The 22685-nt window shown below is 50.4% G+C and overlaps 1 protein-coding gene across 1 annotated transcript in view; it reads left to right on the top strand.

Moving 5' to 3' along the window:
• The window catches only part of NCAPD2 (non-SMC condensin I complex subunit D2), a 29009-nt gene extending 10208 nt beyond the window's left edge, over window positions 1-18801 (top strand). Inside the window, exons 15-31 of the mRNA XM_054386842.1 lie at window positions 817-991; window positions 1175-1259; window positions 1399-1532; window positions 3669-3801; window positions 5736-5820; window positions 5922-6083; window positions 6307-6521; window positions 7615-7723; window positions 9391-9514; window positions 10316-10471; window positions 11750-11927; window positions 12729-12823; window positions 14518-14598; window positions 16770-16956; window positions 17184-17304; window positions 17688-17861; window positions 18719-18801. Of these exons, the coding sequence (XP_054242817.1) occupies window positions 817-991; window positions 1175-1259; window positions 1399-1532; window positions 3669-3801; window positions 5736-5820; window positions 5922-6083; window positions 6307-6521; window positions 7615-7723; window positions 9391-9514; window positions 10316-10471; window positions 11750-11927; window positions 12729-12823; window positions 14518-14598; window positions 16770-16956; window positions 17184-17304; window positions 17688-17861; window positions 18719-18801 (2297 nt within the window). The remainder of the gene's footprint in view (window positions 1-816; window positions 992-1174; window positions 1260-1398; window positions 1533-3668; window positions 3802-5735; window positions 5821-5921; window positions 6084-6306; window positions 6522-7614; window positions 7724-9390; window positions 9515-10315; window positions 10472-11749; window positions 11928-12728; window positions 12824-14517; window positions 14599-16769; window positions 16957-17183; window positions 17305-17687; window positions 17862-18718) is intronic.
• The last annotated feature ends 3884 nt before the right edge of the window (window positions 18802-22685 follow it).

Here is a 22685-nt window from a genome sequence, read left to right as displayed (position 1 = left end):
AGAGGGGGGACACAGCTCCCTCCTCTCTATTTTCCTAGACACATCCATTGGTGCTGCTTGCACAGTTCTGGGGTACAGATGGGTCTGGGCACTCCCATGCCCTAGCTTCATGCAGGCATTTCTGAATCTTCTTCTGTGCCAAGGATTCATCTTTTACCCATGCTCAGTGTGTGCTGCTTTCCCAGCAAGGTTTGGATGTCATCAGCTGCACACACAAACATGAACTCCTGAGTTCAATGTCTTTACAGGTCCTTCAAAGTTCAAGGCTGCCTCTTATATCATACATAAACACCTGGGTTTCAAGTTTTGTGTTTGGAGGTTTTCTGGTTGATTGGGGTTTTGTTGGTTTGGTTTTGGGTGAGATTTTTTTTTTTTTGGCTGTGCAGATTTTGTTAATTTTCCACCTCCGTGCTGCCCTGTGCTGTAGCCTGGAGAAGAGAAGGCTGTGAGGAAACTTAACAGCAGCTTTCCAGTACCTGAAGGGGGCTACAAGAACACTGCAGAGGGACTGTTTGCAAATGTCTGCAGTGATAGGACGAGGGACAATGGTTTGAAATGAGAGAGCAGATTTAGATTGGATGTTAGGAATGAGTTCTGCACCATGAGGCTGCTGGAACACTGCAACAGGTTGCTCAGGGAGGTGGTTGAGGCTGGACAGGGCTCTGAGCAAGCTGCTCTAGTGGAGGATGTCCCTGCTGACTCAGGTGCTTGTAGGACTTGCTCTGAGGGCAGCACCACCTGCATATTAGTTTTAGTGCCCCCTCTAATAGGGGTTAGGAAAGAGCTGCACTGACACAACTGTTCTTCTCTCTGCAGTGGTGCAGGAAGCCATTGAGTTCTTTGTGACAGTGTCGCAGTTTGGGGTGCCCCAGGCCCTGCTGGGAGTGCGCAGGATGCTGCCCCTCATCTGGTCAAAGGAGGCTGGCATCAGGGAGACGGTGCTGAGCGCCTACAGGAGACTCTACCTGCCCGCCGGCGCCGACTCGCACAGGTGCCGCTCCTGCTCCTCCCTCCCCCTCCTTCCTCCTGCCTTCCTTTCTTTTGGGCAAGTTTTCCTGCCCTCATGGATCAGCTCTGTTACCTGCGAGATGTCCTCAGGAGTGATCATGACAGTTGCTTTTTCTTTATCTCTGATTATTATTTTAATTTCTATTTTATTTTTCCCTTTTCAAAGGGCCAAGGCCCAGAGTCTGGTGCAATCCCTCTCTCTCCTCATGGTGGATGCATCACAAGGAACAATAGAGTGCTTAGAAGAAATAGTGAGTACAGGGCTTGGGTTGTGTTTGTGACCTTAGATGTCTGTTCTGTAACGGTAGTTGTTGCACTCACTGTCATATTTGCTTTGAAGTCCATTCTCCTCTGCCTCTCTCTCCTTGTTTTATTGCATTTCCTGTACAGGTCACAGAGTTTGTGCAGAAAGATGAAATCAATCCAGCTGTGATCCAGCTGCTTTGGGGGCGATTCACAGAGAAGTCTCAGTGCTCCCCACAAGAACGTTGTGCTGCTGTGATGCTGCTGGGGATGATGGCACGGTGAGCACAGGGCCTGGTAGAGTTCTGTGCCCGGGAGGAGCTACAGGGAGTTGGGTTTTTCAGTGGTGGGTCAAGAACTGCAGCTTCAAAAACAGTAACCAACCACCTCCTGGATTTAAACCTAGTTGTGCTGGGTCCCAGCAGCGTGATGTCTCAGTATAATGATGTGACTTTTTTCTTTGTGTTCAGAATGTGCATCCCATCTCAGAGCTTACTGTGTCCCATCCCAGCTCTGCAGCTCTCTGTGTGTGGGTAACAACAAAGAGAAGCAATGAGTAGAAAGGTCTGGAGCCTTTAGCATGGATGAATCTGCTTCACTTTCTGGAGGCCAGAAGACTGTAACTGCACCACAGGGCTTTCATTCCCTCAGTTTCCTAGCCCAGTAACCCTTTGGTACTTTACCTTAGCTGCAAGATTTCTTCTTGATCTTCCTACTTCAGTCCTTCCTCAGTCAAAAATAGGCCTGTATAATGATGTGCTTAAAAGTTCCTGGCTCTAGAGCTGGGACCGTTTCCAGAGCTTCCAGCTAGTTCTGCACTGTGCCTGTTAGCTGTTCCTTCCAAGGTACTGAGAATCATAGAACTGTAGTCCCCTTCAGGTACTGGAAAGCCACTATTAGGTCTCCCTGGAGCCTCTTCTTTTCCAGGCTGAACATCCCCAGCTCCCACAGCCTGTCCTCATAGCCCCCTGATAATCTCTGTGGCTCTCCCCTGGACCTGCTCCATCAGGTCCATGTGTGGAGGGCTCTAGAGCTGGATGCAGCACTGCAGCTGAGGTCTCACCAGAGCAGAGGTGATTTACTTTTGTTCTATAGATGCTCGTTGGAAGCTTTTTAGGTTTTCTTTTGAAATACATCAGAGCCTGTTCTTGGTTCTTCACCCAGTTAATTCTGCATTCCTCAGAGCTGGGCTGAGGATGAGGCACTAACAATTCTGCCTTTCACAGTTAGAGGGAGACAGGTTGTGTTTGGGTTTGGTTTCTCACTTGTAATTGTTTCTCACAGTAAGGAAGGAAGCAGCAAGTGCAGATGTGGTGCTTGAGGATAGGTCTTAGTGCTGGACTTGGTAGAGCAGGGTTAATGGTTGGACTTGATGATCCTGAAGGTCTTTTCCAGCCTAAATGACTGTATGATTCTAGTTGTCATTAGTCCTGGGCTGCTGGACTTTTCTCTGCTTTGCAGCTTTTTTTTTTTTTTTTGCTTACTCCTTCAAGTTTTGCTTCTCTTTGGTAAGAGAGTCCAAAATTTTTCTTTCAAAGTGACAGCGTGCCCAGTGTTGTTCATGTCTGAGAACCTCATCTCCTCGTGGAGTGGGGATTTTACTGACTTCTGTGGAACATTGCTGCTCCTCTAGCTCTATCTTGAGTCATTGGATGGATGTCCTCTTACTCAAACCATTGCCTTCTGTAAGGCACAAGGAGTATTTCTCTTCATTATCCATACTGACAGGGGAAGGGACCTAGGTGTACCGGTGGACAATAGAGTGCCCATGAGCCAGCAATGTGCCCTGCTGGCCAAGAGGACCACCTGGGGTGGATTAGAAGGGGTGTGGTAGGTCAAGAGAGGTTCTCTTGCCTTCTACTCTGCCCTGGTGAGGCCACATCTGGAATATTGTGTCCAGTTCTGGGCTCTTGAGTTCAAGAAGGACCACAGGAAACTGCTTGAAAGAGTCCAGCGCAGACCCACAAAGATGCTGAAGGCAGTGGAAGATCTCCCTGCTGAGGAAAGGCTGAGGGAGCTGGGGCAGAGCAGAGGAGCCTGAGGGCTGACCTCAGTCAAGTTGATCAAGATGTGAAGGGCAGTGTGGGGAGGATGGAGCCAGGCTCTGCTCAGGGATGTCCAATGACAGGACAAGGGGCAATGGGTGCAAGCTGCAGCAGAGGAGGTTCCCCAGGAACAGAAGGAGAAAGTTTTTCCCTGTGAGGGTGGCAGAGCCTTGGAGCAGGCTGCCCTGAGAGGTTGTGGAGTCTCCTTCTCTGGAGACATTCCAAACCTGCTTGGATGCATTCCTGTGTGACCTGCCCTAGGTGATGCTGCTCTGGCAGGGGTGTTGGACTGGGTGATCTTTGGAGGTCCTTTCCAACCTCTAACCTTCTGTGGGTCTGTGATGTAATACCCTTATCCCTTCCACTCCACAGAGGGAAGCCAGAGATCATAGGCAGCAACTTGGATGTCCTGGTGACAGTGGGGCTGTCTGAAAGGGCACATGAGGACTATCGCCTGGCTCTAGAAGTGTGCCGTGCCATCTCCAAACTTGGCAGTAACCCAAAGGTGAGACTTTTAGTCTGGTTGTGAGGACACCTGGAAACAAAGAAGTGGGAGGAAATGGTTTGTGTTGAAAAGAGAGACAAGTGATTAAATTCTTACCGATTCTGAGATGGAGTGGGTTGAGGCCATTCAGCAGCACTGCCTGGAAAGCTTAACACACATCAGCGAGCCTGTAAGAAACCATTGGCAGTAGGCAGCAGACTGAATTCAGTTAGGGAAGAGTTCAGTGCACAAGAAAATCCCTTTTCCTTTCAATGTTCTTCAGACTCCCAGTGCTAAAGTGACTTGTGTTTCCTCAACCTTAAAGTCTTCTCCTCTGCTGATGTTTTCTGGTGGTGTGATTCTTTTCCCTTCTCTATCAATTGATATTCAGCTTACAGCTGAATCTAAAACATGAAAGGGTTTCAAACCTGAAACAACATGGTTCTCGATGGCTTCTTTGTCTGGGGAACCATTTATACTTTCTTTTGTCTCTGCCTTTTGTCTTGAGCATTTAGGGCATCGTGGTTCAAGAGTTCCAACATGAAAAGCAGCAGTTCTTCACACAGAACCCTTCTGTGTTTGTCCTTTTCACTGGGGGTCTTCTTGCAGGATCTTAATTAATTAATGTGTTTCACATTATTCTTAAATGGGATCATAGAATGGTTTGGGTTGGAAGGGACCTCCAAAGGTCATCCAGTCCAATCCCCCTGCAGTCCTACAAGCAGGGACATCCCCACTAGAGCAGCTTGCTCACAGCCTTGTCCAGCCTGGCCTTGAATATCTCCAGCGATGGGGCCTCAACTCCCTCCCTGTGCAACCTGTTGCAGTGTTCCAGCACCCTCCTGGTGCAGAAGTTGTTCCTAACATCCAATCTAAATCTGCTCTCCTCTCACTTTAAACCATTGCCACTCATCCTATCATCAGGTCCATGTCCTTCCTATGTTGAGGGCTCCAGAGCTGCACACAGCACTGCAGGTGAGGTCTCACCAGAGCAGAGGGGCAGAGTCACCTCTCTGGACTTGCTGGCCCTGCTGATTTTGATGCAGCCCAGGATGCCATTGGCCTTCTGGGCTGGAAGTGCACACTGTGCAGATGTTTCTAATTCAGTTTTAGCTTGACTTAACTCTGCAGTTCAATTTTATGTGAGAAGGGACTGAACTGTAGGTACATGAATGACTGGTAGCTCTTCTTTCTCTTCCCCCTCCACCTTCCCCCAACCAAAAATTCAGCACAGACAGTAGGATTGTAGTGAACTGAGAAGCTTTGTTTCCAGTTACTGAAAGCTGCTAAATCCTCAAGAATCAGCTTGATTTGCTCACGTCTATATTGATCAGGCAGACACTGACCTATCTAGGAAGACCTCATCTGGAGCACTGCAAGCTGTGGCCTCCCCAGTGCCGAATACAGAGGGACAATCCCTGCCCTGCTGGTCACGCCATTGCTGATCCAGGCCAGGATGCTGGTGGCCTTCTTGGCCACCTGGGCACACCCTGGCTCATCTTCAGTCAGCTCTTGGCCAACACCCCCAGGTGTTTCCCTGCTGGGCAGTTTCCAGCCACTCTGCCCCAAGCCTGGAGTGTTCATGGGGTTGTTGTGACCCAAGTGCAGGACCCAACCCTTGGCTTTGTTGAATCTTATCCCACTGGTCCTGTCCCAGCATGTCCAGGTCCCTCTGCAGAGCCTTCCTACCCTCCAGCAGATCAACACTCCCTCCCAGCTCCGTGTCAGCTGCATGCTTACTGAGGGTGCCTGGTTCACCTTGTCCAGTTCATTGATAAAGACATTAAAGAGAAGTGGCCTCAGCACTGTCTCTGCTGTGTGTTCAGTCACAGAGCAGTGTTCCCTGTCTGTGCTGTGGGTTTGATGAGCACTGTGCACACAGCAATGTTATGCAGCAGAAAGGGCATGGGGGAACCTCTTCTATGGCAAGAGTAACTCCTCTGTCCTGTCTCCAGCCAGCACTGGGCAAGGACACTGCACCTTTTCGACTGCCACAGGACCACACACTCTTTGGTTGCCTGAGTGAGACACTGAGTCAAGGTAAGCTCAGGTCAGCAGCAGGGTTAGAGGGGTGAAGCTGGGCTGGGAGACAGCCTGTGTTGTCACTAGGATGGGTAGTACCTTGCTCCTTTTTCTGTTAGGCTTTGCCCAGCCAAGTAGTGACTGGATCCCCTTTATGGAGGCAGCAGTTGCCCTGATCTACCAGCTGGCAGAAGGTGCAGAGAAGATCTGTGCTCACATCCTGCAGAAGTGCACTCAGCAAGTGCTTGAGAAGCTGCAGGAGGCCGATGGGCAGAAAGCTGGTGAGGAAAAAAGCTGCTGAAGGAAATCTGTACTCTTGGTGTCTAGTGCTGCCATTGCATGGACTAGAGTAACCACAGAGCTGAGGGGCTCCTGGCATGGAAGGGTGTGAGTGCTGTGAAAGGAGTCTAGAGCACAGATCTGGGTCGCACAGCGAGACCCGGCAGGGACTGATGAGGGAAGAGGCCAAATCAGGACTGAGCTGTAGTCGTTTTTCTTCACTAGATGCAGGGGGTTCTCCCAGCAGAGCCTCTGAAGGTGACAGCAGTCTCCCTGCATTCCTACTGACTCATCTGGTGTCCCTGGTGGGAGAGGTGGCATTGCAGCAGGTGGTGCATTTGGAAGTGGCAGTGAGTGCAGAGCTGCGCAGGCGCCGCACCCTCAGGGAGGAGAAGACCAAGAAACAATCCATCGGCAGCACCAGGAAGCAGAGACCCCAGGTGAGAGCTGAGGTGTTTGGTTTTCTCCTGGGGGCAACTCCTCCAGCGTCCCACCTGCTGCTACAGCAAAGCTCTGGAGAAGGCATTCCTGAGGATGCACAAGGTCCAGGGTAATGCATGCTTTGGGAACAGAGATGGACCTGTGTTGGTCAGGGCAGACAGGCAGAGCTGAGGTCCTTGAGTAGCTCTGTTGACTAAGACTCTCTCACTGGCCTTGGGTTTTGAAGAGATAGAGAGAAGGGGATGAACAGTGATGGCCATGCTTAACTCCTGCTTCAGGTAACCATCTCCTGTCCACTTATCACCTCCTTTCTTACCAGTGCAGTTTTTTGCAATTGCTGCCAGTGGTGCCATGGGTTTTAGAACCTTAGTCCTGTCAGAGTTTGAGGCTCCTGTCCTCTCTCAGGTGGTGATGATAAAAGTTTTAACAGCAGCTTTCTTACTGGGATCTGTGTGGTAGAGATACTCTGATAGGTCTGCCTCAGAACACTTTGGAGGGTGCAGTGAGGCTGACTTTGGTGAGAACAGAGAAAAATGTTGTGTCCCTAGCTGTCCAGTCTCTGTTGGAGGTGTAAACTGCTATGCCCAGAGAAATCTGGAGCTCACTTTGTCACCCACCCTGCTTATCAGTGTCACAACAGGAGGAGGTTGCTCTCAGATTTTTCCAAGCAACAGCAGCTAGATGCAGATTTGGTCTCTGTGCAGCGTCTCTGTACTACCTTTGCCTTGCTATAGGGTTTCCCCTAATCCTGCTCACCAGGCCAGCAATTCACAGCCTGCTTTGAGTTTCTTGCTGTTAGGATTGGCATGTCCCTTAAGTTGTGCCAGACTTGACCACTGATGCCAGATGTGTCCTACGTCTGTCTTAGCTTAATAGCTTCAGTAGCTTAGACTGACTTGGCAAATCCTGAGCCACCCTTCACAGCTCCATGCAGTTCTGAGGGAAAAGTGGGTTCCCAAACTCTGGATCTGTTGTTCTCAGCTCTAGTCATGCTGCCGGTAACATGCAGCTCTGGCCTGAGAGGAGAGTGTTTTGTGAAGGAAGGGGTTGTTGTTGCCTGTCATCCTTTTCACAGTCTTCCTTTCTGCACAGAGCTCAGGAAATGAGACCAGTACGGAAGAGGAGCTCCTTGTGGGAGCCTCTGCTGACGACATAGAGGCTGAGCTCATCCGCAGTATTTGTGAGGCAGAACTTCTAGAGGGTAAGTGTAGCTGCTGCCAAGGAGCTCCCTCAGCTCCTGGGAGAGAACATGGACAGGAGGTTACTGATCCAGGAGGAGGAAGGCTCACATCCCAGATACTGTGCTCAGTTTGGGGCCCCTCATTACAAGGACACTGAGATGCTGAATGTGTCCAGAGGAGGCCAACGAAGCTGTTGTAGGGTCTGGAAAACAGGCCTGGTGAGGAACAGCTGAGGACCTGGAATTGCTTAGGGCAAAGAAAAAGGAAGTTGAGGGGAGACCTCATTGCTCTCTACAACTCCCTGAAAGGAGGCTTGAGTGAAGTGGGTGTTGGTTTCTTCTCCCTAGTAAAAAGTGATAGGATGAGAGGAAATAGCCTCAAGTTGCACCAGGGGAGGTTTAGGTTGGATATTAGGGAAAAAAATCTTTCCTGAAAGTGGTCAAGCATTGGAACAGGCTGCCCAGGGAGGTGGTTGAATCCCCATCCCTGGAGGTACTGAAAAGAGGCAAAGATGTGGTGCTGATGTCACCGAAATCAGGACCCCAGCTCCTCCCCGCTGGGGTTGGCACTAAGGAGCAGCCATTGCTTTATTACAGAGCTGTGCAAGTTTGTGTGCTGGGGGCATTCCCACAAACCCAGCACACACCAGGTGAAATTCCTGGCAGATATTTGTACAGTGAGATGTAGTAACTGCACCTCATGGCAACACCTACCAGCCATCCATTGGGCAGTCTCTTACTCGCTTCACACTAAAGGTCCAGCTTCTCTTGAATTCACTGGGCATGCTCAGAGGGTGAGGGGTTCATTTTGGGGTAGGGGTCTTCCAGCTAGGAGCTGTGGTCTCCAGGGTCTCTGACAGCCTTCAGGAGAAGAACGTTTCTTGAACTGTTTGAACCTTTTGCATTCCTTTTCCTTATATGGTCATAGGTTAGATCATTGTGTTGTTTGCCAGATCCTGGACCATATTAATTGGTTTTCTTTGGTTTTGAAGGACACTTTGTTACTTAAGGACAGATCTGTGTGGAGGCTTCAGTGAAAAGGATGTAAAGACTAACAAGGCTTAGTTCCAGGCAGTAAGGCTGTGGTTAAATTGCCGAGCTGGCACAAGCTGGCCCAGCTAATTAACATTTGTAAGCTTTTTCCAACACCTCCATGCCTGCAGGTGCTTAAAAGAGGCAGAGATGTGGTGCTGAAGGACATGGTTTAGCACCAGACTGGGTATGGTTAGCTAATGACTGGACATGATGATCTCAGAAGTCTTTCCCAACCTTAGTGATTCTATGAAACAGCCTCATGAGGACCAGAATCATGGAATCATTTCAGTTAGAGAAGACCTTGAAGATCACTGAGTCCAACCATTCTCTAACTGGACCAAGTCTGGTGTTAAACCATGTCCCTCAGCACCACATCTCTGCTTCTTTTAAACTCCTCCAGGGATGGAGATTGAACCACCTCCCTGGGGAGCCTGTGCCAGTGCTTGAGAACCCTTTCAGTGAAGAAGTTTCCTTCAGAATCTCTGACGTTTTTGTCTGCTGTCAGCTTCTCCATAGCATTTCTTTACTCTGCATCTCTGGAGGTGGTTTTTCCAATGGGGAAACTGAGTCAACCAGTTCCTAAATTGCAGGAGTTCTGAGACAAGGATGCAGAAAGAGCGCTCTCATCCTTGCTGTCTTTATCCCCACTCTAGAGAACCACCTCTTCTCTGCCTTTGTTCCACTGGTGCTCAAGATCTGCAACAACCCTGGGCTCTACAGCGATGCGTCACTCTCGGCTGCTGCAGCCCTCGCTCTTGGCAAGCTCTGCATGATCAGGTAATGCCATGCCAGGCTCCTCTTCCTGGTGCTAAAGGACAAACAAACCTTACAACTCCTTGCAACCCAAAGCAGCATTTATAGCCAGAAATGGACAGCCAACAGCATGGCCTGCAGCCCAGAAGACCAGTGGCAGCCGGGGCTGCATCAAAAGCAGTGTGGTCAGAGATGGAGAGAGGTGATTCTGCCTCTCTGCTCTGGGGAGACCTCACCTGCAGTGCTGTGTCCAGCTCTGGAGCCCTCAGCACAACAAGGACATGGATCTGATGGAAAGGGTCCAGAGGAGGGCCATGAAAATGATCCAAGGGCTGGAGCACCTCTGCTATGAGGACAGACTGAGGGAGCTGGGGTTGTTCAGCCTGGAGAAGAGAAGGCTCCAGGCAGACCTAATTGCAGCCTTCCAGTACCTGAAGGGAGCTCCAAGAAGGCTGCAGAGGGACTGTTTGCAAAGGCCTGCAGGGATAGGACAAGGGGCAATGGTTTGAAATGAGAGAAGAGCAGATTTAGATTGAGTGTTAGGAACAAGTTGTGCACCATGAGGGTGCTGGAACACTGCAACAGGTTGCCCAGGGAGGTGTTTGAGGTCCCATTCCTAGAGATATTCAAGGTCAGGCTGGACAAGGCTGTGAGCAAGCTGCTCTAGTGGAGGATGTCCTTGTTGACTTCAGGGAGGTTGGACTGGATGACCTTTAGAGGTTCCTTCCAACCCAAACCATTCACTGATTCTATAATTTGATTCTTGATTGTCTGAGATGAAATTTTTGGCACCTATGCCTTCTTTTTTGTACCCTGTCTCATCAGCTCTGAGTTTTGTGACTCCCACTTGCGCCTGCTGTTCACTATGATGGAGAAGTCCACACTGCCTAGGGTGAGATCCAACCTCATCATTGCAGCAGGAGATCTGGCCATCCGTTTCCCCAACCAGGTGGAGCCTTGGACATCACATCTCTATGCCAGGTAATGCTGAGAGAGGACAGGTAATGAGAGCTCTGGTCAAGTATGACACTGGGCCTCTGAAAGGTGAGAATGACACCTTCAAATTTGGTTTCCTGAATCGATGACAGACATGGGGTGTGGGATAGGCTGCTGTGGGTATCAGTAACTTAGAGATACTCAGCTGGACACATTGAGGTCCAGAGAAGGGCAGTGAAGCTGGTGAGGAGCTGGTCTGGAGAACAGGTCTGGTGAGGAGCAGCTGAGGGAACTGACATTGTTTAGTGTGGAGAAAAGGAGGCTATGGGGAGACCTTATTGCTGTCTACAGCTACCTTCAGATATGAGGTGTACCTGGAGGTAGCTGTAGAGAGCAACGAGGTCTTCCCTTCTTTCATGGAGGTTGGAGTGAGGTGAGGCTTGGTCTCTCTTCCTATCCCTTGTTACTAGGGAGGAGAGGAAATGTCTCAAGTTGCACCAGGGGAGTTTTAGTTTTGCCTGAAAGGGTTCTCAAACACTGGAACAGGCTTTCCAGGGAGGTGGCTTGTGATGGTTTGAAACTGTTTTTTTTAATTTTTCCTTGCAAAGTTCAAAACAGAGAAAGTGAAAGAATGTAAATAAGTCACTATTGGGTGTAAGAAAGCAAAATAACAATTGTTCTAAACACTTCCATTGGATAGATAGAAATGTTTAAGAACTATTACCCAAAACAAAGTAGGCACTCTGCACATTCTGCGTTCGGCAGTGGGGGCAGTTGCTGGGCTGTCTGGCTGCTGTTTCTTCTTCTCTTCTGGCTGAAGATAACACACTGACCTTGGCAGCTAAGTTAACAATTTTCTGCTTAACTAACTCTGCTTCTCTGTCCAGGGGGGTCTGGGGGGGAAGCTCCTGGGAGAGGGAGGCCCCTTTGGGAGGGTCCCCTTGGGGGGAAGCAAAGGGAGATCGATTGTGCTTTTTCTGTTGATTGTATATATTTGTGAATGTTGTGAATTTTGTATATTTGTACATATTCATTGCATTTCATTGTAGATTTTAGACTCTGCTTGTAAATACAGCTTTTCATTTGCTTCCAGACTGGGCTAGCCTGGTTATTGTCGGTGGGGGGGGGAATTTCAGCTCACACCGACACATGGCTGAATGGGGATTCAGCCCAGATGAAAGACACCGAGATGTGGTGCTAAGGGACATGGTTTAGCACCAGCTTTGGTCAAGTTGGAGAACGGTTGGGCTCAATCATCTTAAAGATCTTTCCTAACAGAAAGGACTCCAAGATTGCCTGATGCTACCTGCTCTTTTGTGTCAGGTTGCGGGACCCCTGCCCCAGTGTGAGGCAGACAGCTGGGGTGGTGATGACTCACCTCATCCTCAAAGACATGGTCAAGGTGAAGGGCCAAGTGAGTGAGATGGCAGCTCTGCTTGTAGACCCAGAGGAGGAGATCGTGGAACTGGCTCAGAGCTTTTTCAGTGAATTCTCCAATAAGGCAAGTGGGTGCTGGGGGACCTCAGGTCGCACAGCAGGGAAGGGCTGGTGGAGGCTTGGTCAAGGAGGTGTGTTAGCACTATGAGCAGCTCTGTCCCTCTGTGTTGTCTAAATGAAGGTAGACAAGAAAATTGAGCAACACAAGTTTTGTTTCAACCCCATTGTCGCTGACTTTGACCTTTCAAAGTTGCTCTTGGCTGTGTGACACTGAGACACTTAACCTGTGAAGCAGTCACAGCCCCAGCAGTAAGAGCAGCAGAAGCACCACCCTATGTTCACTGTTCATTCAATGTGAAGGCTGCTCTGGGCCCTTCAGAGTCTGAGATTTGCTGAGAAGCTGCAGTGACAGTGGGGCTTTGCTGCCTTGCTCTGTTCAGAGCTGGCCACCTGCCTGCACCATCTCTGCGGTGTCCATGCTGCAATCATGTAAAGTAGTGAGAAGGGAACCTGGACCTGAGCCTTTTCAGGCAAGATGGGAGGCAGTTCGTGATCTGAACTGCAGTAGAAGGTTCCTTTATCAGAAGCTGGGGTTTTTTTGTTGGGTTGTGATAAGGTTGGAAAGCAAGAAAAATCTCCTGAAGTCTGCAGAGATGTTGCAAACCAAGGGCTGCAGCTGTTGGTTTGTGTCCCGTGTTCCCCCTCCCTTTATCTTCAGATAGCTCTGAGCAGCCTGTTTCAAAAAGCTGTTCTTGGGCAGTGGATGTGAAGAGGGGAGAAAAGGGTTGAAGTGAACAGCTGATTTGGCTTGACTTGAGCCAAATTGTGACTGTCTCTCTCATGTAGAACCTTGCATTCTGCACAGGGCAATGCCATCTACAACCTGCTTCCAGACATCATCAGTCGCCTCTCAGACCCCAGCTGTGGCACAGAGGAGAAGGACTTCCACACCATCATGAGGTAGCTGAGGCTAAAGACATCTTTTTGACCAGCACTGCTTTTGGCCCAGGGAAGAGAAACTACAAAATGCTTTGTCAGCTGTTCTCTTCCATCTGAGTTTTCCAGTCTGTGTCTGAAATGCAGTCATGCTGAGGGGAATAGATTCTAAGGCTGCATGGCTGGAGGTGAGGAGAGGCTCCACAAGAGTTTCCACTGCCCCATTCAAAATGACTTTCTGCAAAAGGAGAAAAGTTGGATTTAATGCATGGGGAGATCAAGAGAAGTGATTTTGCCTCTCTGCTCTGGTGAGGCCTTGCCTGGAGTGCTGTGTCCAGCTCTGGTACCATCAACACAGGAAGGACATGGACCTGGTGGAGCAGATCCACAGGAGGCCATGAAAATGATCATGGGGCTGGAACCCCTCTGCTATGAGGACAGGCTGAGGGAGCTGAGGTTGTTCAGCCTGGAGAAGAGAAGGCTCCAGGCAGACCTAAGAGCAGCCTTCCAGTACATGCAAGGGACTGCAAGAAGGCTGCAGAGGGACTGTTTGCAAAGGCCTGCAGGGATAGGACAAGGAGCAATGGTTTGAAATGAGAGAAGAGCAGATTTAGACTGGATGTTAGGAACAAATTCTGCACCATGAGGGTGCTGGAACACTGCAACAGGTTGCCCAGAGAGGTAGCTGAGGTCCCATCCCTGGGATATTCAAGGCCAGGCTGGACAAGGCTGTGAGCAAGCTGATCTGGTGGAGGATGTCCCTGCTTGTAGGACTGCAGGAGGATTGGACTGGATGACCTTTGGAGGTCTCTTCCAACCAAACCCATTCTATGAGTCTATAAAAAGAACAGGACACAATATTGGAATTTTCAGTCCAATTTTTAATAGACATCAAACTGGAGGTGTTCCCACAGACCCAGAGAATAAGTGTAGCACTTGCACTGAAGTGTGAGCAGTGTGGGTAAGACAGCTATAAAGATGTGAAGGGCAGTGTGGGGAGGATGGAGCCAGGCTCTGCTCAGGGATGTCCAATGACAGGACAAGAGGCAATGGGTGCAAGCTGGAGCAGAGGAGGTTCCATGGGAACAGAAGGAGAAAGTTTTTCCCTGTGAGGGTGCCAGAGCCCTGGAGCAGGCTCCCCAGAGAGGTTGTGGAGTCTCCTCAGAAGACATTCCAAACACACTTGGATATGTTCCTGTGAGGGTGCCCTAGGTGATGCTGCTCTGGCAGGGGGGTTGGACTGGATGATCTTGGAGGTCCCTTCCAACCCCTACATTCTGTGATCCCAGGTGTGATACCAGTCTGCCAGCACAGCTTGGGAACTGAGGAGATTTTCTGGAGGTGTTCTATGCTTGTAAAAACAGATGGAGTAGATCAGAAGACAACATTCCATCTTTGTGAGCATCCCTCCTACCTGTAGCTGCCCTTTATCACTGCAGACCTTCAGAGGTCCCTGTTCTAGCTGGACTCCTTAGTTTGATCCTAGGCAGAGCTGTTATTGAAAGGTGTCATAGCAGCTTTCTCCTCAACAGGGACTGTGATTACTCTTTGAAATTAATGCTTACAGCTTCTTCTGAACCAAGCCTGAAGCATGCAGAGAGAGGTTTTCTGGAGGCCCACCACCCTGACTGTTGTATAGGATAGCTGTGAGCACCCTGTGGTGTAGGCAGAAGTGGGGGTTCCTTTCTGGGCTCTCAGCTTTCCACGTTTCTTTGCAGACATCTCTTCTCCTACATCACCAAAGATAAACAGACTGAGAGCCTGGTGGAGAAGCTGTGCCAGCGGTTCCGGATTGTCAGGTGGGGTTGGAGTCCTCATCTTCCTGCTAGGCAAAGAGAAGAAAGCAGCTGGTATATGGTGGTCCTTGCAGGCTCCCATCCTATTCTTCATGTGACAAATGCTGATACAAGCTGGATTAGGTCCCTTCTTCTTTTCCTCAACATTCCTCCTAAAAATACATGAATAAATAAATAGAAATTGAGGCTTCCGGCCTCAAGTAGCACCAGGGGAGGTTTAGGTTGGACAGCAGAAGAAACTTCTTGATTGAAAGGGTTCCCAAACACTGGCAGAGGCTGCCCAAAGAGGTGGTTGAATCCCCATCTTTGGAGGTGTATAAAAGAGGCAGAGATGTGGTGCTGAGGTGCGCGGTTTAGCACCAGCCTTGGATAGAGTTAGAGAATGGTTGGGCTTGATGACCTTGGAGGTCTTTCCCAACTGAAACAACTCTCTGATTCTGTGATTATTACAGGCTGACCCTGCTCCCTTTTCTCCTTTCTTAGGGAAAAGGTGTTAGGACAGCTTAGGTCTGCATTATAGCTGAGCAAGGACACTAATCCCACAGGTGGGGTTTGTGCACCATTGTGCTGCTTCTCTGCAGGCAATGGTTTGAAATGAGAGGAGAGCAGATTTAGATTGGATGTTAGGAACAAGTTCTGCACCACGAGGCTGCTGGAACACTGCAACAGGCTGCCCAGGGAGGGGGTTGAGGCCCCATGCCTGGAGATATTGAAGGTCAGGCTGGGAGCAAGCTGATCTAGTGGAGAATGTTCCTGCTTGTAGGACTGCAGGCAGATTGGACTGGATGACCTTTGGAGGTCCCTTCCAACCCAAACCATTCTAGGATTCTTGGTTTCTGGGGCTTAGGGGTTTTGCTTCTCTTTTCTCCTGCTCCTTGAGCTAGAACTTCACTGACCCAGATACATACTTTCTTTCTTTTTTCCCCAAGAAGAAAGACAGCAGAAATTTATCTCCCTCTCTGGTGTGGACTGAAAAGTGATAACTTCATTTTACTTTCTACTGCCTTGGGTGCACCCTGCCTTCCTCCATGCCCCCTCCCTGGAGGTGTTCAAGGCCAGGCTGGATGAGGCCTTGAGCAACCTACTCTAGTGGAAGGTGTCCTCACCCATGGCAGGAGTGTTGGATCTGGATGATCTTCAAGGTCCCTTCCCACCCAAACTATTCTGTGATTCCTGTGGTTTTCCTTCTCCATCATTGTGGCTCTGCCCTTGGGGTTTAAGCTGTGTCTGCTTATCTTGGCCATTCCCACGAAATGCCTGGGCATGTGCCCAGCTCAGATGCCTCTGGGAGTTGTGTATTCCCCAGAAATATTTGGCTTTTATTTCCTGATCTGGAGTGGAGAGTGGCCCCTCTCTCCAAAACTGCCCTCTGCAGAGCTTTTAATAAAAAAGTGTCTGGTGTGAGCCATGTCCAACCTTAGCTAAAATCACAGAATAGTAGGGGTTGGAAGGAACCTTGAAAGATCATCCAGTTCAATGTGCTCACCTTTCTGTGCCACAAAGATGAGTAGTAGAACACCAGCAGTAGTGCTAGTTCAAGACTTTTGTGCCAGGCTAAACCAGGAGCTTACCAGAATAGATTCTGCAGCAACCATTGCCCTCCTCAGCAGTTCTGGAGTTCCAAGCATAGCAAAGTGCCAAGTCTTGTTTAGATGTCTTGTTCAGAGTTTAGCTGTGGAAGCACCTGTGTGTGCTTCAGCTTTGCTCTCCCTCTGGTCCAGCAGCTCTTTGTTCAGTTTGTGTCTGCCTTTATGCAACTGGCCAGGAAATGGAGAACAAAAATCAGAGCTTCTGCCTGAGGCTGTTTCAAACATGCAGAAATGGGGGGGGGGGGGGGGGGTTGGGTTTCTTCTTCAGCTGAAACAGGGCCCTTCAAGAAGATTCTCACTCACTGTTTTGGTCCTTGTAGACAGCAATAACTTCTGACACTTTTTAAACCAATGGCTGTGTTCTTTAGCAGGGAAGCCTTCAGTTCTGTTTCAGACAGGAGCTAAGGCAGTGTCTTTGATGACATCCAGTGAGTATTCCATGGCACTCTGCAACAGAACAGCCTGAGGAGCCTGAGAAGCACCTGCAGCCATGTTTTGTGCTCATGTGTTGCAGTTGTGGGTAGGATGTGCTCATCCTTGCACAGCCCTGTCCATAGGAGCTGATGCCCTCTTTGTCTCTCCCAGAACTGAACACCGGTATCAGGACCTGGCCTTCTGCCTTACTCTGCTTCCCCTCTCAGAACGGGGCCTTCACAAGCTGCAGGACAACTTTGACTGCTTTGCAGACAAGCTCCAAGACACAACTGTCTACAGCTGCTTCCAAACTGTGCTGGGTCGATTCCTCAGAGGAGGCAGCAAACCTGAGACTAAAGTAAGGATGGGAGGGGCAGGTGTCCAGGGCAGGACAATGATTGCTCTTTACACACAGTGACTGACAGCCCTGCTTCCCTCCAGCTCAAGCAGCTTCCTTCTCACCCTGAGCCATTTACCAATTGTCTGATGGCAACTGATAGCAATTCTGCTCAGGATGGAATACTGCTCTCTCCTCACCTTCTCTCTTTTCTTCTTTCTTCCCCTCACTGTGTACATCTCCATCAGGCTTTGGCTGAAGAGCTGCAGCAGAAGATGTCTGTCTCCCATAACCGAGGCTTGGATTCAGAAGAGCCGTGCCAGGAAGGTGGCAGAACACCAATGCCAAAGCCTGCCAAGCAGAAACCAGCAGCAAGTATGTCCTCTTGGGAGCCTGCAGCCTCCCTCCTGACCCTGGTTTGGAATTAGAGAAGAGCAGATTTAGACTGGATGTTAGGAACAAGTTCTGCACCAGGAGGGTGCTTGGAACACTGCAACAGGTTGCCCAGGGAGGGAGTTGAGGCCCCATCCCTGGAGATACTCAAGGTGAGGCTGGACAAGGCTCTGAGCAAGCTGATACCGTGGAGGATGTCCCTGCTGCCTGCAGGGGGATTGGTCTAGATGACCTCTGGAGGTCCCTTCCAACCCAAACCATTCTCTGATTCTGTGATCCTACAGTCCAGCTGAGATCCTTAGGGACTGTCCTCACTCTTACAGGCAGCATGGCTGCAACCTTTCTTCCTCTGTTTTGTTTCTTGGCAGGTTCACGCCGCCAGCCCCTGAGCTCTGCCAACAGTGACGAAGATTTTGTTACACCCCAGCGTCAGCGTCTCCGCCTCCGCAGCCGGAAGAGTACCAAAAAGCACCTGCCACGTAAAAAAACTCTCATCACCTTCTCCAGTGACGAGGAGAACAGCTCTGAGGATGGTAAGGCATTGCACAGGTATGCTCAGAAGGCAGAAAATAACAGAATGTTAAGGGTCAGAAGGGACCTTTCAAGGCCATTGAGTCCACCCCCCCTGCCAGAGCACACAGGAACACATCCAGGTGGGTTTGGAATGTCTCCAGAGGAGACTCCACAACCTCTCTGGGCAGCCTGCTCCAGGGATCTGGCACCCTCACAGGGAAAAACTTTCTCCTTCTGTTCCTGTGGAACCTCCTCTGCTCCAGCTTGCACCCATTGCCCCTTGTCCTGTCATTGGACATCCCTGAGCAGAGCCTGGCTCCATCCTCCCCACACTGCCCTTCACATCTTGATCAACATGACTGAGGTCAGCCCTCAGGCTCCTCTGCTCCAAGCTGAAGAGCCCCAGCTCCCTCAGCCTTTCCTCAGCAGGGAGATCTTCCACTGCCTTCAGTATCTTTGTGGCTCTGTGCTGGACTCTCTCAAGCACTTCCCTGAGGTCCTTCTTGAACTGAGGGGCCCAGAACTGGACACAATATTCCAGATGTGGCCTCACCAGGGCAGAGTAGAGGGGCAGGAGAACCTCTCTCAACCTATTCACCACAGCCCTTCTAATCCACCCCAGGATGCCCTTGGCCACCAGGGCACATTGTACCAGGGCTCATGGGCATCTTTCCGTCCACCAGGACCCCCAGGGCCCTTTCCCCTATGCTAGTCTCCAACAGCCCATACTGGAAAGAGTGTAGATTTGGCCCAGCAGGGACATGATTTTGGCAGTGGTGGCAGGTGTGCAAGGCTCAAAGCAGTGCCTAGACTGGGTGGAGCTTTCTCTGTTCCAGGCACTGCAGTGCTGGTTCTTAACCCACTTTCCTCTCTTTAGAGCTGTCAGCAGAACTCAGACCAGAGGAGACTCCCACCAAAACGACTCCCATCACCAGAGCCTCAGCCCGCCGGCAGCGCTGAGGGGACATCTGCCACTGTCCTGCCCTGAAAATAAAGCTCTTGGGATGCAGCAGGCACCTGCTCTTGCCTGAGCTCTGCCCTGATGTGTCACTGCTTTAAACAAGGACCAGATGGAAGCTATACACTGGAAGAAAGCAAATCACAGCATCCCAGAATGGCAGAAGGGACCTCTCAATGTCATCCAGTCCCACCCCCTTCCAGTCAGGAGGGACAGCTGACCTGCACTGGTTCCAGGGATGGGACATCTACCACTTCTCCGGGCAACCTGGGCCATGGTCTTGCCACACTGGGTGGATAATTTCTTCCTCTCTCAAGTCTAAATCTCCCTCTTTTAGTTTCAGCCCAGCACCCCCTGTCCTGTCACTGCAGGGCCATGCTCTAAAGTCTTTAAATACTGAAAGGCCACAAGAAGGTCTCCCCAGAGCCTTCTCTTCTCTAGGCTGAACAACCTCAACTCTCTCAGCTTGGTCTCACAGTAAAAGGGTTTCAGCTCTCCACTCCTGTTTGTGGCCTTCTCTAGACCTGCTCCAAGAGGCTCATGTCCTTCTCAGGTTCCAGAGCTGGACCCAATATGAGAGGAATGATCCATTTCCAAAATGTGTGTGAATGCATCCAGATTGATGTTCCCATGGACAAATCTCTCCTCTGCTAGGGGACAGTTACGTTGTGCAATCTGGAAAAATCTGAATCACACTTCACTCTCCCAAGGCAGCACAGCTTGACCCTAGAAACTCTTGCACTAAAGGTGTTCCACCAGGAGAAGGCTCTGAGCGCATCTTTTGGTACTGCCACCAGGACAGGCAGCAGTGGACAGTGCTTGGCTGGTTTTGCCCTGACTCTGCAGATGAAAGGAAGTGCTTCTGATTTTAAACATAAAAATATCTCTGGAATAAAGTCTCTCCAAGAAGAGCTACACTAACTGCTGAGCAGAGCCTGTTCCTTCCCTTCCCTGGCTGTAAGGATGCCTGCTGGTTCTCTTAGCACAGACCCAGAAGGAGCTTGCTGAGTTGAGACTCCTTTATGTTTGATCCTGTTGTGAAGGATCATGCCCTGCAAAGCCCAGCAGGGCTCTGAGGCTGAGTTACCTCAAAGAAGAGGTGAGGGTCTGGGGGATAGGGGAGGCAGGAAGGCTGACTGGGCTGGCACTTCAGCTCTTTCCCTCAGGAATGCCACATCCCTGGGGCAGTCCTGGCACTCCTGGGCAGGCCCTCTGATCATGAAATGCCCCATGTGAATTTGTGTTAAACAACCTTTAACCTCCCATCCCAAAAGCAGGTTGGCCTTTGTTCCAGAGCTGTTAGTGCAGAGTTCTTTGCTCTTACCTGGAAGCTGCTTAGAGAGCAGGCCAGTGACAAGCTGGGCAAGAATCAAAAGGTCTTCCTGTCACAGAAGGTTGGAAGGGACCAGAATCACAGAATGTTAGGGGTTGGAAGGAACATCCAAAGATCAGCCAGTCCAATGCCCCTGCCAGAGCAGGATCACCTAGGACAGGTCACACAGGAATGTATCCAGGTGGGTTTGGAATGGCTCCAGAAAGGGAGACTCCACAACCCCCCTGGGCAGCCTGCTCCATTGTTCTGTCACCCTCACAGTGAAAAAAGTTTTCCTCATGTTTCCATGGAACTTCTTCTGCCTCAACTTCCACCCATTGCCCCTTGTCCTGTCATTTGGCATTGCTGGCTCATGGGCATCCTTCCATCCACTAGGACCCCCCAGGCTCCTTGCCCCTTCACTGCTCTCCAACAGGTCAGTCCCCAGCCTATCCTGGTCCATGGGGTTGTTCTTTCCCAGGTGCAAGTCTCTACACTTGGCCTTGTTGGATTTCATTAATTTTTTCCCTGCCCAATTCTCCAGCCTGTCTGTCTCACAAAAATCATCTACTTCAGCCTCCCTGCCACAGGCAGGGACACCTGCCACTCGACCAAGTTGCTCAAGGCCTTATCCAGCCTGACCTTGAGCACCTCCAGGGAGGGGACATCCACAACCTCCCTGGGAAACCTGTTCCAGTGTCTCACCACCCTCACTGCAAATAATTTCTTCCTAATCTCCAGTCTCAATCTGCCCTCCTCAAACTTCAATCTGTTCTTCTCCTGTCACTACAAGCCCTTCTCAAAAGTCCCTTTCAGGTACTGGAAGGCTGTTCTTCTCCAGGCCAAACAGCCCCAGCTCTCTCAGCATGTCCCCACAGGGGAGGTTCCTCAGCCCTCTGATCATCTTCATGACCTCACTCCTTGTCCCTCTTATGCTGGGGACACCAGAACTGGAGGCAGTGCTGCAGGTGAGGTCTCAGCAGAGCAGAGGGGCAGAATCCCCTCACTGTGCTGCTGCTCTCCCTGCTTTGGATGCAGCCCAGCACACAGCTGCCTTCTGGGCTGACAGTGACCATTGCTGGCTCCTGGGGAGTTTGTCACCAACTGACACCCCCAAGTCCTTCTCCTCAAGGCTGCTCTTGAGCCACTCCTCACCCAGCCTGGATTTGTGCTTGGGATTGCCCTGACCCAGGTGTAGGACCTTGCACGTGCCCTTGTTGAACTTGATGAGGTTGGCTTGGTCTCACCTCTCCAGCCTGTCCAAGGCCCTCTGGATGGATCCCTTCCCTATAGTGTGCCAACCACAGCACACAGCTTGGTGTCATCTATGGCCTACCCAGGCTCAAGGCTTTCCAAGCCCATGCAGTAAGGTTGTGTGTACACGAGACAAGGTGGTGACAGAATAGCAGGCGGGGAGATCAGAGTGCAAGGGTACAGGAAGCAAGTTTTATGGGTGGCCATAAAACTAAGCATTGGCTTCCCTTCAGGACCTGCTTTTCCACTACAAGTGGTTCACCATTTTCCTTCAAGACAGCCACACATCTGCCTTTCTACCTTTGCAGTCTGTTGCTCTTTCCTGGTCAAGTTGGAGTAGAAGATGAGCAGCAGCTCCAGTTGTTCCCTTTCTGCAGGCTGTGCAGGTGGAGCCTCTCCTGACTTTGGGGGAATTGGCAATCCTGCATCATGGATAAAGAAAGGCCTGCAGAAAGATGAAGAAAAAACCAAGCCAGGTTTGGAAGCCATGCCATGGGTTTCTCCCCTTCTGTTCCTCACAAGCAACTATTTCAGTGGCTGCCATGGTGACCAGGAAGTGCTACAGATGGAGCAGTCCCACTCCCTCCTTTCTGAGGCAGAGGCACTTGGCACTCAGTGCCAAGTGAGTGGTGTTTCCATTCTCTGAAGGACTCCTGACCACAGTGGGCTCCAAACATCTACAGGTGGTACCACTGGAATGCTGTGAATGACATCCATGCTGCTAGAGGCTGCAGCAACCACAGAATCACAAAATGATTGGAAGGGACCTCTAAAGATCTAGTCCAACATCCCTGCCAGATCTCCTACAGTAAATCACCTAGGAACACATCCAGGTGTGTTTTGAAAGTCTTCAGAGGTGGAGTCTTCACCTCTCTGGGTAGCCTGGTCCAGTGTCCTGCCACCATCAAAGGGAAGATTTTTTTGCCCTTATGTTTATGTGGAACCTCCTGAGTTCCAGTTTGTGCCCACTGCTCCTTGTCCTGTCCCTGGGCACCACTGAGAAGAGTCTGGCTTCATCCTCCTGACACGCACCCTTTAGGTATTGATCAGCACCAATGAGATTCCCCCTCAGTCTCCTCCAGTCTAAACAGCCCCAGCTCTCAGCCTTTCTTCATAAGATGTTCCAGTCCCCTCAGCATCTTAGTGGCTCTCTGCTGGACTCTCTCCAGTAGTTCCCTGTCCTTGAACTGGGGAGCCCAGAACCAGACACAATATTCCAGATGAGGTCTCACCAGGGCACGCTAGAGGGGGAGCAGAACCTCTCTTGACCATCAGCCCTTTCCATCACCATGGGCAGGGCATGTTCCCCAAGGGGTACTT

Source organism: Indicator indicator, chromosome 14 (assembly GCF_027791375.1).
Source record: "Indicator indicator isolate 239-I01 chromosome 14, UM_Iind_1.1, whole genome shotgun sequence".
NCBI classification, from domain to species: domain Eukaryota; kingdom Metazoa; phylum Chordata; class Aves; order Piciformes; family Indicatoridae; genus Indicator; species Indicator indicator.
This window is presented reverse-complemented; position numbering and strand designations above follow the sequence as displayed.